General features: G+C 41.7%; 1 protein-coding gene across 1 annotated transcript in view; it reads right to left on the bottom strand.

Moving 5' to 3' along the window:
- Positions 1-1,613: 1,613 nt before the first annotated feature.
- The window catches only part of tbck (TBC1 domain containing kinase), a 97,368-nt gene continuing 80,671 nt past the window's right edge, over positions 1,614-18,310 (bottom strand). The window contains exons 24-26 of the mRNA XM_080720985.1: positions 18,000-18,163; positions 11,558-11,717; positions 1,614-2,379 (exon numbers count right to left, since the gene is read on the bottom strand). Of these exons, the coding sequence (XP_080577111.1) occupies positions 2,269-2,379; positions 11,558-11,717; positions 18,000-18,163 (435 nt within the window). The 3' untranslated portion in view covers positions 1,614-2,268. The remainder of the gene's footprint in view (positions 2,380-11,557; positions 11,718-17,999; positions 18,164-18,310) is intronic.

The raw sequence follows: 18,310 nt of genomic DNA, 5'->3' as shown, positions 1-18,310 counted from the left end.
GCAGGGTTCAGAGCTGTGATCAATAAATAACAGCCTAACATAACTTGGTCTGGTGCAGCTACAACCTTCTTTTAACCAGCAGCTCAACAAGTATTGGTCTTCCCATATCAACAGAGAAACGGGATGACATTCTGAATGCTTTCTAACAGGGACGTTTTATTGTGCAGCTGAAATGGAAAAAACTGCATCTAATCTAATCAGACCCTAATCAGACTGCAAAAACAATGTAGACATTTTTTTTCATGATAATACCTACAGTATGTATATTGCTATAAAAGTTCAGAAATACAGATATGTGTGGTGTAACGGTAGACTGATAGAACTGTGTGTGCAATCACATTTTACAGGTGCAGATACAGTACTGCAGGCTTATGTAATCAATTTGTCGAGACTGCATCCTTGAATGTGGCATTTAGAGTACATCTAGTTAATTAAAAAGTGAACATCATTTTATCTGACAGATAATCATACACCCTCTTCTCAAACAGATTAAAACAGGAGTTCTTTCATTGTTCAGTTCAAGTATTTTCTTAGACACAGAAAGAAACGGCGTGTTCTTTCTGTTCAAGACGTATTCCTGTGAAACAGTTTTTGCTATGAAATGAGACGCTGGGCAACTGCTTCTGCGACTTCACATGCAGAAAAGTGGACTTAATATACAGTATGCTGACTCAATGCTGTAAGAGTCAGACAATGCTGGAGACCTGAAAGTGCATACCTTTGCTCTGTATCGTCCTGCAGCAATGTAATTCAAATTATTCGATTTAAATCACTTCGTTCTTTAATTTAATATGGTTTTAATAAATATTTAGATAAGATTTTGACAAGCACAGACCACAGGGGAGAGGAAGGAAAATATCTCAAATAATGTCTTGGTGAGCCAGCTAGGAGGGAAATAATCTTACAACCTGGGGTTGTAGGATTGTCACTGGTCTGCTACACCCAAATAACACTATTTGAACCATGTACCTGTTAGTAGTATTACTGGAGTGAGTTGTTAAGGCGCGTACCACATACTGTTGCTTTGATGCCTGACAGAGTTTCATGGGTTCCACTCAAACAGAGACTTGAGGGGACACATACATTAGGGGACAATTTATAGTCATGTCCTGGTCACACATGGTTACATTGGTCAGCAGTGTTTCTTGGGCTGCCATCTTACATGTTTGAGTGCATATGGCACAAATAAAAGCTGTATATGTTTTAACCTGCCCATAACAAGAGTGATATACAAATGATTGTGACAAAACACATCTTTCTCACTGAGTAAAAATAATTGACACTGCATGAACCAAAAGCTGTGTACATAGTTAAAGGTTAAAGTGTATGAATAAATGACAGGGATAGAAAATAGCTGTGTGAAGATAAAGGTTAACGTGTTTGAACAAATAACAGTATTATACTATACTGTAGGCTAATGTACTGTAGTGGGGGAGCACAAAGGAACACATTATGAAGAATTACCTTCAGCGGAACTGAGAAAATAGTGGGTCCATGAGACTGGATGTGTACTATGTGAAGAAAATTGGAAAATCTCCAACAACCCTCGTATTTTGACCATTATGGGTCAAATTCTTTAAAGAAAAATACACATACAATTCATTAAGCCACAGTTTAATAAAAAATAAAAAACACTCAATGTCAACACTGCATACATTACATGCCTTTTGCTTATTTCATGTAAGCACCTAGACAATTTAGCCTTGTTCCAGAGGATTCAAAAGATCAATAGTGTAAGTACAAATGAAAGTACAACACAGTGTAATGAATATCTGAGTAATCACGTGTACATATTAGAGGCAAAATAACACAGGTGCTAAGTACTGTAACATTGTAAATGGTTAGCATTTTATCAGGCCCACTAATCCTTCAGTGAGATGAGGTGCAAACAGCTTTGTTCTTAAAGGATGAGCTTTTGCATTCACAGTCCAATCGCTGTCACCACTCGTGTTCAAGAGCCCTAGGAGAGCTATTTACAGTAGGCCTTCTACTGTATGTCCTGAATAGGTTCATATTGTGAACACATAAGTGATTGTTCACTACCTATGCATGTTGTTTGGCCCCAGTAACTGCAGCTATATACAGTACTATATATGTATACACAGTGTGTGTGTGTGTGTGTGTGTGTGTGTGTGTGTGTGTGTGTGTGTGTGTGTGTGCGCGTGTGCGTGTATACTGTATATAATCAAATCAGTGCAAAGCAGAAGTCTTCCCTGTGATGCTCCTTTCTTGTTTTCGAATGAGGTTGAGTTTGACTGGAGGCAGTGGTCAGATCTGGGGTGAGGGGACCGTGAGTAGTCCAGTAGGCTTCAGCTTGTTGATCCCTCCATCCAGGATGCACACCCGTGGGTAGTTCACCTTCAAAAGATGGGTCGCAAACTGGTGTTGATGAAAGAGAAAGAAAGAGAAAGAGAAAATAAATGTCATCATTACATTATTATGGTGGACACTATGATGTAGGTAGGGCTGGCCCCAAAACGCCAGAAGGTGCACACATTCGTTCGTTACACTGACATTCGGTTCTCAATTAAAAGTTTCACACATTTTCTTACTTATGTATTTTCTGGCTTGCAACTCGCAAGGCTACTAACTCTGCAATTTTCTACCAACCCGGATTAGAGAGGATATGGAAACATCAGTGTGCCTGTGAAAACAGAGGAGGGAGATGGCACACTAAGGGCTTGTGAAAATACAAATGTTAGGAAGTGGTTTGCTGTCAAAAAGAAAAAGAAGCCAAGGCACTCCTCAATAAATCAGTGAACAATCAGTGAACACAGCAACATGTTTCGGCCAACAAGTGAGCTTCATCGGGGCAGAAAAAAATAGTTCTACCATTTATAAATACCACTGAACGTCTGAACCCCAACAAATGGCTTCCGGACCAGCCCTACTGTGGTGTTGTGTTATGTTGGAGGCTAGTATCTTTAATCCTACTACAGAGATGGCAAAGGAACATACATGGAGAATTGAGTTGTGGCTTGTGGTTTCTACTAGCATCCCAAAAACATTCTCTCAAATGAGGGGACACTAATATCACTAATATAATGTGCACTCACCAACAACATAAAAGCCCGGCACTAACTTTAGTAAAAAAATATTAACACATTTCTCCAAGTGCATTTGCTTTACTTGGTTCAATACATGATCGCCATTAGAACCGCCTAACTAACTGATTGACCAATAGGGATCTAGTTCGAAACTAGCTCACATCATGTCTCACATCTCTCCTCTCTCTACCCTTTGTTTCCTGTCTCTCTACACTCCAATCGAAGAGAGAGAGAGAGAGAGAGAGAGAGAGAGAGAGAGAGAGAGAGAGAGAGAGAGAGAGAGAGAGATTTCAAAGCAAAGCATTAAGATATTCAATGAATGAACTACATACTGCATTGAAAACACATTTACTGAAGGATGAGAGAAAATAGAGAGTCAGATGTATGAAGGATGAAAGGCCTTTTTAAATACTCACTGATCTCTGGGTCCATGCACCAAAGTGACTGCACTTTAAAAATCAGCAACCTATACGCTACATATTAGTGCCTGTGCTACAATATTGTATTGCGTTTTGGCATGAAACACTGTATGATTCTGCATAGTGCTTATCCTGCAAGATTCAAAAGGCACAAAGCTGCAATCTATAGTGGAGCTATGACCATTTGCTGAATTGCATGAACCAAAAACACACATTTAAACAAGCCTTTGTTTGAGCTCAGACTTAAATGGCAAATGGTAAATGGTGCATTTACAGTATATAGCGCTTTTATCCAAGGCGCTTTACATAGATTGTGCATCACATTCACCCATTCACAACACATTCATACACAGATGGCGGAGGAAACCCCTGAGCTATGCTTTGGAAAGCTGTTAATGTAAAAATATATAACTATCTTTATGAGATAACCAATAAGAGAGATCTGATGACAGACACTTATTAACCTATTAAGATCTGATGCTTTCTAAATTAATAGTTTTCCAAACTGCATGAAGACACTATTCCGCTATTTTTTGATAGCCAAAGCAAATATCTAAAATGACACAAAAGCTTTCCTGGTTTTGATGGGTTAAGAAATCTAAATCTAAGATTGCTGTGCAGGATCTTAGAAAGGGAATGAGGTTCATCCATTGGCACTGCCAGGGGCATCATACTGCAAGTTCAGGTCAGGTAGGCAGGGAGGGAGCCAATCATCCAACATGGTTTTAAAGGTGCTTGTAAATCAAACAAATGTTAAAGTATGCCTGGATGGAATGTTACCTTTGCTTTGCCAGACTTCCACTGCATTAAACATTATAAGTATACGATGCCCAATAGGCTTGATCAGGGCCATAGGTGGGTTTACATTGTAAACACATTGTACTTATGATAGTAGTTTTAATGCAACATAGTTCAAGATTTATATGGTTGCATGTCGGGACATGAAAATGCTTAATCTAAACATTCAGAGATTCAGCCATTAATGCCACCATAGTAGTACTAAATCGCATCATATCAAGAGAACTACAAGTACAACTACAAGTAACACGCCGCAAGGGCGAGAAGCGACCGTTAGGTTGTGAAGCAATTTCCCCCAACACACACTGTTCGTTAAACAGCTGAGCTGTCTGTGAAAGCCACAGACAATCAGCGACAGGGCACAAAACCATGGGTCTAATGTTGTGTATTAGGCTGACTCACTCACTCATGGACATGAGCGTGACGTTTTCATAGTAACTGCAACCTGACGGTCGCAATTATTATTATATTATGTACAGTATATTTCACAATTCTAAGACATTGGATGATAATTTGAATACTTCCATTGATTGTCTTGCTTTATGGGAGACAAAGTATATAAAAAGTAATTCACACTGCACTGGGCAAAATATAGTGGATCATTTTACTGATGTAAATTTTAAGCAAGTATACTGTAGTTCCACAATCAAAAACAGATTCCCTTTTGAACTCACAACAACCCAACCTGCTAACCAAAGCACCTCTTGCTGCTGCTTGTTGACATTAACGCGGAATTGTCTCTTTAATAGAGCTAGGGTTATAATCAGGACAAAGCCTGGAGCAAAATTCCTGCTGAAGCATTACCGTACATAAAAGTTTGGCTCATACAGTTAACTAAAAAAGGAACAAAAGTTATAAGTTATTCTTGTAGCCGTTTAATTGGTCGATATGTTGTGTTCTGCTGACGTATATTTTAAGACATCTAACATATAATTAGAGAGATAGGTCAGTCAGTCACACAATGCATTATCTATTCACTCGCTTCAGCTACTGATCTCAAATTTAACATGGCATTGGCCATTAGCATTAGACACACGGTGACGGAGCCCAAATTTAATTTTTCCCAAATTCAAGCTATTTTTTAGCGTTTCTTCACTCTACAGCTCTACAGCCTGTTGTCAGGGTTAAGGTCCGTTCCTCCAGGCCATGGGATCTGTAGCCCCGGGCCCACACACACACACCTCTCTCACAGTTAGGAATGTTGCAGTCTCTCTCTCTCTCTCTCTCTCTCTCTCTCTCTCTCTCCATGCATGAATCATGCAACGGGTGATGTGTGTCTCATCTTCCAACGGGTATGGAAAAATTATGTGGAGCAAGCATACACATCTATTCACCTAATTTTGCTGTTAAATAATTTGTATCCATCATAAATATACACTCCTCCATGGGCTGCTCCTTACATTATGATGCTCCCACATATTCTCACACACACACCATGCAGTTACAGTTACCTGTACTTTCCCCATAACCCACACTCTGCACATATTTTGCAGCACATATCTTCGAACGGGTAAGATCTAGTTAGTTATTATTCTGCAGTCAAATGCATAGATTTGTTTAAGACTCAGCAGATGTTTTGAGGATCATCAACAGCATATTATGTGATACACAGCAGGGTGCTTCAGGGACCGACCCTTTGACCCTACAGAACAGTTAAGTCTCTAATGACTAAGCAACTCTGCTCCCCTTAAACCACCAAAACTCCCATTGACACACACTCCCGCATAATCAAATTAATAAAACATTGTCAGTGTCTTCAACAAAAATCTTTTACAAAAAATGACTGGGTTAGGGTTTAGAAATTAGTTTAAACAATAATATTAGAGAAAAAAGGCCAAGGCACAATATTGTTGCATATAGGTGGAACGTGTCCTCTGCAATTACCCATTCTAACTATTAGGAGCAGTTAAGAGTTAAGTAATTTGCTCAGGTACACTTCCACTGAGGGGGCCGGGGGGCGAACCGGCGTGGCTAGAGGGGAAATTCAGTAATTTGGTTGTTCAAAACAAAATATTTCAAATAATTTCTCTTCCCTGTCCGTAGAGTTATTAGATATTAAATAAACAGGGTTATTAGATGCATAGCTGTGGAGCCCTGGGTGCCAGATTGCAAACAGATTTAATTGGATGCTTTAATGTTTTCCCACCCGAGTATCCTTTTGCTTATAATTGTGTTCTGCCAATTACTGGTGAATCTAGGTAGGCATGTTGGGAAGCCATGCACAATTTGCGAACGTCCTTCCCACAGCGATTCCAATGCTGCCTTCATTTTGCCATGGCTACTTTGTGGGAGAAATTCCCACAAGATTATGTATTTAATTTGGTGTCAAACTGTCACCAGAGTTTCAACACCGTACAGTGACTGACTGCTACACATAAGGCCAAAAAACATCATTACAGGAGTCAGGAGCATTAACCTATTACAACCAGGAAAGCATCTGTGTCATTTTAGATTTTAGCTATAATATATACAAGATGTTCGGACCGAGAGTTCAGGCAGCCCTCACACATACCGTATGTCCCACTGCCGATCCGACCGATATACTGTATATCATAGTGTTGGGGGCTTTGTCAGAGTCCTGTTGTACCCATCTACCTTTGTACCTTTTATGCCTGTTGACCATCATTATGGAGCTATCTGTATCTCTCAGGCCTTGTCTCTTTTATGCCCATATACAGATGTCCATATATGGGCATATCGGTTGGATCGGCGGTTCTGGACAACTGGATATCCCAAATTACTCGCGGGAACCGCAATACTTTGAGCCCTTGCCACTGCACTCACTGAGTTTGAAGACGCCAATCCCATATAAGACCATATACTGTATGGGCATAGTGGTCGGATCTGTGTGCTCAGTGTAGTGAGTGCAGTGGGCGGTGACTAGTAGAGTGCATTCAGTGTGGCTTATTTACGAACGACCAGTTAAGAGGCAGCAGTGCAAGTGAGCTTTATCAGTATGAACTCTGAAGGAAAACTTACTGAAAAGCAGCAGTTGCTAACGTAACGTTGCTATTGATTGGTAATTTAATTCATAACATTGGCCTTCCTGCTGTTAGTTTACACGTTGATGCGTGTGTAACAATAAACCCCAAAAGGACCTATCATAGCCTGACACTCAGCCTGAATTGACATTTCGTTTCACTCCATTATTCAGTCTGAACTCGCTTCCACCGAAGGCGATTGCAGGGATGGGATGGGCGTTGCCAAAAAAGACCGTCTGACAACACATGAGTAGTGTTGTTATGTGTGGCTGGCTAGTGGCTAGCCTGTTGCTTGCTAGTGCTACTTGCTAACCAAAGAAACAGGCAGAATAGGAGCACTACGAATTAGTAATCAAACACAACATAACATGCCTGCTACTGGTGTTTCATAGCGAGATCGATACGATCGCATTTTACCGCAATTTACAGAATTTACCGCGACGCGGTACGGTACGGCGGCGGCGCTGGTTTACTTGGAAACGCACATGAGTTCTGGGAAACCCCCAGCCACGCTGATCACAAGACGCTGATTCACGACGCTGATTCGCCGTAGAGATTTTCGAACGAGGAAGGCCTCTTCAAAGAGAGCACTTCTAGACCCCTGAATCGCCAAAACAAAAGTTTTAAGGGGGATGGCTAGCGATTCAAGGTCTGGAACTAGGCTAGACCTATCAAGCAGCAAATGGTGCATTTTGCGATAATTCCTCCTTTGTTCACAGCTGAGAAGCGCTCGAGACACTGCAACCAATCATAACACCGCACCGACGCACCACACCGCCAAACCCCATCTTCTGAGTAGGGTTGGTCAGTGCGTGCACTCAGCACACCGGTGCTCCGCGCACTGGATTTCCGAACGACAACGCACCAAGTGCACCGAATAAACGAACGACAACATGGCACACCAGTGCGTTGAGTGTGCATTTCCGAACGCACCCCAAAACTCTGTCAGTGCTTGTCCCTTTTCTGCTCATATATGGAGATGGCCGATGTCATCAGTATACAGTAAGCCCATATGTGGACTGATCTGTTTGCGGCTGATGCCATGATGACACATTGAGGTTAGACAACACACTTCATATTTGGGCGTAGCTGCATTGAGAACTCCTCCACAAATCTTCTCTTCCGAGGCTCCTTGGCAGAAAACATTTTCAGGTGGGGGTTCGCGGCCAGATAAATTAAATTCTGGGTGTCCTCCTTGTCACGAAAACCTCTAATTTAGAAGGGCATTTGTAGAATCGGCCTCAGGTCTAAAGGGGTTAATACATTTAATAAAAGTGAAGTAGTATGCTATAAACCTGTGAGCTAGTTTAGTGACTCAGTCTTAACCTTTCCTCTTGGGCTCATATCACTTCACTTGATTGATAAGGCTGGTTCCAGTCTGGCTCTCACTCCTCACTGACAGTCTGTCAGAGAGACAGACTGTCTCACACTGTTTCTTCCTCAGCAACCTCAGTCTGCTTGCCTTTTCTTGTCCTACAGTCTAGTATTCCCCCTATACTAATGTGTCACATTATATACTGTAGTCAGAGGGGAAACGTCATCAGAGATGGATAACTGTATAAACATTACTTCATATCCTACATATTCCCCAATTTTGCACATTAAAGCAGGTGTTACTGTTACTGTTTTGTTATAAGGTGACATGAACTATTATGTCATCTAGTATCTATCTACCTATCTATATCTATTAATTCACAAAACCTGTGTGTGTGTCTGTCTGTCTGTGTGTCCCATGCCAAACTCGGGCACCACTTAACCGAACAGCCTCAAACTTTGTGGACATGGCGATCCCGGCGGTGTGCGTTGCCGAGAACTGAAACACTGTGAGTCAGAGACAAAGAGAGACAGAGAGGGGGAGCAAGCCTATGTGAGAACACAGCGTGTCTGCTGCTTGTGGGGGGTGTAGGAGGTTGTAGGAGGTTGTAGGAGTCCGATTCAGTGAGTGATCAGAGAAGTTTGGGAGGTGACAGATGACCTTCAGGTCTAGTCTCACCGCTCAGACTTGACTCCCACCCAGGAACCATGCTGTCATGCACTCAGATGTAGACCGCTGTAAAAGTGTCTCTTTTCTTTAGTGTCTGTAAGTTTTTGCACCACCAAAAGGAACAAAGACAAAGATATCCTGTATAAGTATAATATTATATCTGACAAACAAAGGGATTCTGATTCTGATATAATTATGGTAGTATACCGCCTTTTCCAGCATTGTTGCAGAATGCTTTGGGGACTTTTACCCCATACTCAGGTTGAAGTGTGGAAGAACACTTCTTCGGGCATCAGAGATCTGGTGGCTAGTTAGGTGAGAGGTAATGTCTCAAGACAGATTATGCTGTGTACAACACAATATCATTGTTGCAGGATAGATACTATACAGCTTTCATTTGTGTGTGTGTGTGTGTGTGTGTGTGTGTGTGTGTGTGTGTGTGTGTGTGTGTGTGTGTGTGTGTGGATGTGTGTGTGTGTGTGTGTGTGTGTGTGTGTGTGTGTGTGTGTGTGTGTGTGTGTGTGTGTGTGTGTGTGTGTGTGTGTGTGTTTTAGTCTTATATATATGTGCAGGTCAGTGTAGAGAGACATCAGAGACATGTGAGACAAGATAGGGGTCAGATTCAAACATGCTCACAAGGGACATGATGTACAGTACTAGGTCTGTGCTCTAACTCGCTGAGCCTGAAGTAATTAATCATTTATAAAAAGAGCAAACATTTATACCTGTCCTGTATACAGGATTAAAAAGATGTACTTTAGGGAGACAATGCAAGGAAGACCTCAGCAATGACTGTAATTTAACCCCTGACTTAAATGAACACTCTGGATTTTGCAGTGTGAACAGCATTAGTTAGGGGTAGTTATGTCTCAGGGGGGAGAGTTGTGTGTGAGGGGAGTTGCACTATATTCAGTCAGTGATCACAGTAATTTGAGAGGGGACAGTCCTTCATGTCTGACTGGCTATGTGACATGCCATGGACAATAATTCTCCTAGGAATACTGTAGGTGGGAGTTCATCTCAGCAGTCCTGTCTGTTCTTCATACACGATTTGTTTTGCTAAAACTGGTTGATGTGCTAAATAACCACAGCACTTTTTATTTAGTAAGTAATATTTGTGATTATGAGTTAGTAATGCACCCCGTCCCCGCTACATGTCTGACCTACACAGCAAAATCCTGAGTGTATTTTATACTTAAACTAGTTGTACCTATAATGACAAATAGGGATGCCAGATTGACAGTGGTTACGCTTGAAACACTTGTTATGCCCTCTCAAACTCTTCGAGGTTCACTTAGTTCTATTAGCCCTCCTACTCTATTAGTAGTACTGTTGTGTGGAGCTGTGTTACAGTACATGTGGCCTGAATGAGCTTAGCGTGAAAGTGTCTGGCTATCCTCCCCTGACTTCTCTCATTAGCCAGGTGTTTTCACCAACAGAAAGCTGCTGACTGGAGGCTTTTTTGTTTGTTGCCCCAATTTTCACTATACTCCAAACACTGTGATTTGTGAAAAGCACAGTGTTCTTTTTCTCAGATTCCAAGGAGACAAGTCCCAGAGATAATAAAAATCTATGCATATCAATGAGGCATTATTGTTATATCACACACATTTCCTTCAAAAATAAATAACTGGATGAAAAGTGCTTCCAGGTATCAACAAATCCCATAGCTATATACTCATGCTCATGTGTACTCTTGGATAAAATGAATTGAATATGAAAATGAATGAATAAAGGACATTACGGTTGAGGACAAAGTACTACATTAGGGATTTCTTTTACTTCTCTAACCACGTTCACCCTGTTGTCCCCATTTTGGGCATGTCATTAGAAGTAAAAAACAAATAGGGCTGAAGTGATTAAGTTCTGTCTGGACTTTTTTTCCCCCCACAGTTTTTATCCAATAGTGAAACAGCAGGAGGAAGAGATGGTCAGCTTCTGCCTTCTGACTGAAAGTGTATTCAAGGGATGCATTCCATCTAAGAATCATTAATGTAACACAGATCTATTATGTCCCTCCAGTATTCCGCCCCACCCCCTGTAATCTGCTTCAGAATGGTTTACTTTTACCATAATAACCACTCTAATGGAAGGACACTTCAACATGCAGAATTGCAGATCACTGTAACAATTCATCTCAACAGCAATTTATTTGTTTGTGTGTGTGTGTGTGTGTGTGTGTGTGTGTGTCTGTGTGTGTGTGTGTGTGTGTGTGTGTGTGTGTGTGTGTGTGCATCCCTGCCCATGAGTCATGACACTGTGTATATGACAGCTATTGAACATTAATATTTTCACAGATGTATTTGTGTGCTGTGTTTTTCTCCTTACAGTTGTAGCTCTCTTCATGGCATGGCTGATGACGACGATGACTCGTCCTCTAAAGTTCTGGAGGAGTCCAGCTGCAGGACACTGGACCACTTCATCATCAGAGTTGAACACGGTGCTGTAGGGGACATTGATGCTGCCAGAAATATGTCCCCTGTTGAAGCTGGACGCACTGGTGTTAAAGCTCAAAACATTCAAAAATAACAGTTGGCATTGTCCATGTTTACATTGTGTTTCCGTATAGACACAGATAGTTGAAATATATAGATAGACAGAACAGAGAGAGAGGGGGGTGTCTCTGCTTGGTGGGTTGTATACCTAGACCAGGAATTGTCTTAACCCAAGGGTCTTCAACAGGGGGTCCTCAGAGTTACTACAGGGGGGGCACGAAATCTTTGTGCGATAGGATACTTCTTTTCAAATTAACAACTTGAACCCTCGCATCCCAATTCTGAGAAGAACTTTAGCCAAAAATAGCAGATCTACAAGCTCTCAACGTCTCGCACTGCGAGGCGCTGAGAGCTTGTAGATCGGAGATGAGAGCTTGTAGATCCTGAGATGTTGCCATTATCTTTTCCCTTCTCCATTGCATTGGTTCCCATATCATAACAATGAAATTCAAATATCTGGTCAACCATTTCTAAATGGTACTCATGGTCAGCCGGTTGAGAAAACTGTTAGCGTTTCTCATTGCTGGCCATAAACACAACACTTCTGGATATGATTTGAGTCTCCTTGTCATTGCATTTAATCCTAAGACATGAACAAGTACTGACTTAAAATTTAGAGAGCTTTAATGTACAGTACATCCCCAGTCTCACCTTCACATCAATAATAGTCTCCATAAAACAGCGTTTGCAGCATAGTGGCCTGTCTGGGACCCATCAAGGCCATAGAAAGAGGATCATCGAGAGACACAGTAAACTACTGTATGTCATTGTCCAATTTAAAAGGGTGCAGGGTGGGGGGCATTTACCACTACGTTTGGTATCTGGTGCAGATACTAGAGGGCATACTACTGAATGAGAATATAAAGTTTCAATATAGTCACGTTATGAACACACTTTTATCATATATGCTACAGAATGCACCTACAATAATAACACTGAGGCAAGTTTTTCACTAAGGTCAGAAAGTAAACTGCTAAAGTGTATTTCGCTGACAATAAATTGAGTATCTGCATTCAACCTTGAGTATATGCATTCAATGTGGATTCAGTGGATACCAGGAAAGAATACTGTCTCAACTATGTTCATCCTTTCCTCACACAGCTACAGTGATTCACTAATTAATGCCATTGTTACAGCACTTGTCCTGACTTGTCTTGAGTCATGACAGAATGGGAAAAGGGGACAGAGAGAGTGTCAGCGCACAACCAAAACTCAGTAAGAAACCTTGCATATAAGCTGAGTGGACAAAATCAATTCATAGAAAAGGGAGGATGGTGAAGGGAGAAAAGGTAAAGTCAGGTAAATGAAAGGAATAACTTCCTATCGGAATGGAAGTGAAATGTGACTGAGGTCTGGGAAAGGGTTGGGGGTTGTAAACGACAGGACAAACTTCAGGAAAAAAAGAAAAGGAAGAAAAGAAGAAAATAAAATGAAGAGAAGTGAATTAACAGACTTCAGGCTTTCATTCATAAAAACGGGCTTCAGATCAAATGTAATCTTCACCCTGCAAGCCGAATGACGCCATGATGACGTTATAACGTCCTCCGGTGACTCCTATACGGTGACGTTCAGAACTAGGCCAGATCACAGCCCATATGGGGATAATCTTGACGTCATTACCAGGACGTCATATGGACTTATGGATTATTGTTATTGTTTGTAATGTTAGTTGAAATATGAGCATATAAGGTTATATTCTGGGACATATCTGACTAGTTATGATATTTATCTGGCCTCGATCGGACCCTCTCTGATTAATCCAGGACATCCGTTTTTTGTGGTCAGGATTTATGTTGGCCCCAATCGAGACGTCACTGATTGGACCAGGTCCTGACCGTGCTTGCTGGGCAGTAACTACCGTACTTAGACAAAGTGATGATCAAGCACATGCTCATAAATCATTAAAGTTGTACTATGTAACTTTTTTTATAAAACAAATCTTAAAATTCTCCTAACTATTAAATCACAAAAGTTTTAGAAGATCCGCGCCGTGAATTTCAGCCTGTAAAGCCTTCTCTATATATGTAAACTGTGATCCTTGCCGGGGACCGGATCTCGCGCCAAAATTGCGTCATCACACTACCGGCCAATCACAGCGAGGGTTATACAACTGCCGGCCAATCACAGCGCATCTTGAAGTGGGGTCGCTATGGCTGCCATATTTGTTGTCACCCGTTTGTACCATCCCGTCTCTAGGTAATTTCGCCTACCAGGCAGGGTGAAGGAGTCCGTATCTCTGGAATTACTGAACGCACAGGAACAAGGGACCCCTCTAAAGATAGATCTCAGCGAGGTGGAGGCAGACGCGGGGGTCTGAAGGTACGAAAAACGGCCGAAAGACGCGGACGCGACCGCGGTTTGCTATAGGGCTAATGACCACTAGTTGGGCATCTTACACAGTATAGCTTTAAACTTAATTACTTAGACGTGGACATTATCATATGAAGTGCACATCCTCTTAACTGCAGAAAACTGGGCACTTACTTATGAGTTATGACATGGCATTTCATCAGTTACAGTTGTGAAGAATTAAGCCAATATCCATTCCAAACCCAATGTGTTTTCAACTAAATACATTAATTTGTGTGGCAAAATAACTCAAACGTGGCTGTTATTGAAAGATGTAGCAACTGTGAATTTCATAAGAGAGAACACGTTTTCAGAGACAGGAATTACTTTCTTGCTCACAATGATGAGTGGCTTAGATGTCGCTTTTATTTCCCAAGAAACGTTTTCTTAGGTTTGTGTGCTGACACGCTGTAACCCTGCATACCTGTACTGTCCAAGTACTCTTCACTCTGAGATTCCTCACTACGGGGACTGTCTAGAGGGAACTCAGTGACAGTTTAAGTATCCCAGTCATCTCTTAACCGCATCCCTACCCACCGTGATCCGGGCTATTCTATGTATCTTGACAGCTAGATACTGTACCCTTTCCGTTTACAGCTGAAAAACAGGCGCGCGTCAACTTTTATTTCCCTGGGGTTATAGGTGCAGTTGACTTTCTTTCGTTTTCCATGGTCCTGTCTTACTTGTGCGGTAGACTTTCCACAGTACGTGGAAATCTGTAATTGTTCCCTTTCCAGAGGCAAAGGTGATTCTAAACCACATTCATATGCAGATAATTAGAGGTGTATAAATAAATGGTGGGTAACACATAATACACTTCTTAGTTTCGAACAAAGAATATCGAAATGATTTTAGGATTGTTTTTGCATAAATCCAACAATATATTGTATGAATGAGGCCCCAGAAAACTAAAAAGAAAGAAAAGAACAGAAGAGAGCAGAATAAAGTTGGGGGAAAAACAGAAGAAATTAGAGGACAGTGGGCTGCCAGAGAGAAAGGAATAGAACCAAGAAGGATTGTGTATACAGTATAAATGACTAACCATTATCATTGTAGAATTGTCTCTCAGCTGCATTACTGTACTTTCTGGGAGCAAATTGTGCAATTCACTACATCATTTCAGGTGATGTGAGAACATTTTTGGGCTAATCGTACAACATAATCCATTAAATTACCTTTAAATCCCATTCTGTTACCATATGTTACCTTAGAACTGGAAATAATACAAGTAAGTGATGGCTGTTAAAGCTAGACAAGTAAATGCCTATTATGCCTATTATCTGTCAGATAGCAAGACAACTAAATCAGGATTTAGCTGTTTCAAACCCATACAAATATTAATCCCCCCCTTTTGTGACCGAACAGACCAACATTATTGGTTTAGCCTGTGAAACACAGCGCTGGTGGACTAGGAGTTCGCCAAATCCCGTGGTCAAATCCTCCTTTTGTTCTTTTGGGGTTAGCCCGAGGAACGTCTGTCTATCAGGAGTCTATAGTGGCAGGGATTTGTGCTGGAGGAATTGCCATTCTAATCCTCACTGATTAATGACTCTTTAACCTTCTATCCCCTTCTCTGCTTAGAGAATCACCATTCCACTGACAATGCTAAGAAGGAGTGAGGCTCACTTTCCAGGCAGTGAAAGTTTGAAAGTCAGCATTGTGTTGAGTACTTCGAGACAAGCAATAAAAGAGAATAAATATTGTTGATTTAGAACTGCGAAATTACCTTTCCGTCTTTGATATTGCGTTTGTGAAGAGCCACCCGTGATGGATTATGGAGCCATTTGATCTGACAACCAGTTGTCTTATATTTTTAATCTAAGGGATTTAGATCAGATAAACCTCGGAGTCTGGGGGTATTCGTTTGTGTGGCAGATACACATGCACACACGTAAACACGCACGCACACACTAAATAGTTTGTGTATCGTGTGCAGCCAGGGTACAAATCAAACAGGATGGTCTGAGATGTGTTGGGCTGAGCCAGCAGAGACAGCACAATGTATTCTGCTCAGGTTCCAGGAGGAATGCATCAGAACACTTAATCCCTAGGACCACCCTGCCCTCTGCTCAGATTGAAGGGAGTGCTAGGGCAGCTTGGACTTACGCTGGAGGTGGTTAAGTGAAACCCTGCAGAGATTGTTTTGGGTGTTCGGCAGTGCGTGACCAGAGTAGATCATTGCTTCAGTCTGGCTCAGGCTAGTCTTTGATGGGAGCTGAACTACTGTGTTTGATTCTCAGAATCAAGCAAAACATTGGCATCTGCTCAGAAGCTGGGCAGAAGATCAGAGATCTGATACAGACAAATTCAGGCATTTTACATCAAGGGTACAGAGGGATAAAGAGAGAATCCCTCCGACCTTAACTGAATGTATGCATATACATAGTGTCTGAAAGTCGTATTCAGCACTCCTCCTTTTAACCTTGTGAAAACTTGCTCTCTCTCTCTCTCTCTCTCTCTCTCTTTCTCTCTCTCTCTCTCTCTCTCTCGCTCGCTCGCTCGCTCGCTCGCACGCTCGCACGCACGCACGCACGCACGCACGCACGCACGCACGCACGCACGCACGCACGCACGCACGCACGCACGCACGCACACACGCACACACACACACACAGACACGCCACCTCCTGTCTGAACAGCCTTGAACCAAAGACAAAGGATAGCTCCAGCAACTGCCTGCAAATGTGTAAATATTAAATAATGTGTCCGAGTTCACATCTACACAAAACCAGTAAGAGCCGGGGATCGAACAGGAAACATTCCTGTTGTCAGACTGAATGAGTGAATTTTGTATGCCATGTCCTACTGCTGTCAACGATGTAAGATGGTGGTGATGCAGTAGAGAAATATAAAGACTTTGACCTGCAACCTGACAGCAATAGCAATTTTAGGAGCATGCAAACCGGGATCAACAGCTGTCAGTAAAAACATGACCATGTCCTTGGGTTTCATGCAAGTCTATTGAAAACATTTTTCAGTGATGTGTGACTCATCATATCACATAATAACAAGCAGCCTGGACAGTCATATCCAACCTAATTTCTTAACAGTAAATTGGTGTCACTGAACTAATGTCACTTAGTAATTCCTTGAAAGGGTATTTAATAGGCTACTCAGGCTAATAAATAATTCATACATAAATGAAATAAGTGATAAAAAGGTCAATTCCAATGCTCTACCATGTTGGTAGTTATTTTGCTAAATTATGCAAAGGTTAAAAAGTTGAATCAGACATTTAAAGATTAAACTGATACTCGCTTAGAAGATACTCTAGAGTTGAATTGCCATGGTGTGAATTCATGACACCATTCAAAAAGCACATCTTAAGGTGGTTGCACACTGCACTGCGTGTTTTCGTTGCGTTTTGGAAATCCGAAAGCCGTAGGCCAGGGAGAGAGAGAGGAAAGAGAGAGAGAGCAAGGGACTCAGTGCGACAGCTGCGAAAATCGGAAAAATCAACCCTGGTTCGAAAATAAATACGAACACTCCGAAATTCACTCCGATATTCGGCCCGAAAAACGCAGCAGTGTGCAAAGACCTTTACTCTGAGTCGGTACCATGTGTGTGTATACTGTATAGCGATACTCAGGCCAACAACTTAATTTAATTACTACATTTAAACAATTATGTTCATTGTTCACTATACCTCTCAGTTTGCTAAATTTTAGAATTACAAAAAGACACTGTGGACTGCCGATTATTCTTAAAGCAACTAACATTTCTTGGGCGCCCGTGGTCCAGGCACATACCACATATAGGCTAATGGCTGATAGTGTGTTGCGGGATCAAATCTCGATCCCAACGAAGTGTGTGTCACTCCTCATCTCTCTCTCCCCGTTTCCAGTCCTATCTTCACTGTACAGTAATACTATCAATAATAAAGGCAGAAAAGCCAAAAAAAATGATCTTAAAATCTGTAAGGATACTCCTCAGCACAGCGGATGTCCACAGCCACAATCTTGGGCTTGCTGGCTTTTGTCCTCTTGAACTGCCCACCTGGAGACAGCTCACACAGGTCAATGAAGTCCTCAGCCGAGATCCGAGGAGAACCCTCTGCTTTAAGGTCACTCAGCGCCAGGGGCTCGCGGGACTAGAGAGGGCAGAGAATCACACTGTATGAGGTTGCATTTGATTAGGACAAAATAAATGTTTCACAGAGTGGCTGTGGATGTCGTCATGATAATGCTGAATATTTATGTATTTCAGCACTTTGTGAAAGTCACCTGCAAAGATGACA

This window comes from Nannobrachium achirus (genome assembly GCF_963921795.1).
Source record: "Nannobrachium achirus genome assembly, chromosome: 3".
NCBI lineage: Eukaryota > Metazoa > Chordata > Actinopteri > Myctophiformes > Myctophidae > Nannobrachium > Nannobrachium achirus.
Note: the sequence above shows the minus strand (reverse complement) of the source record. Positions and strands in the feature narration are given on the sequence as shown.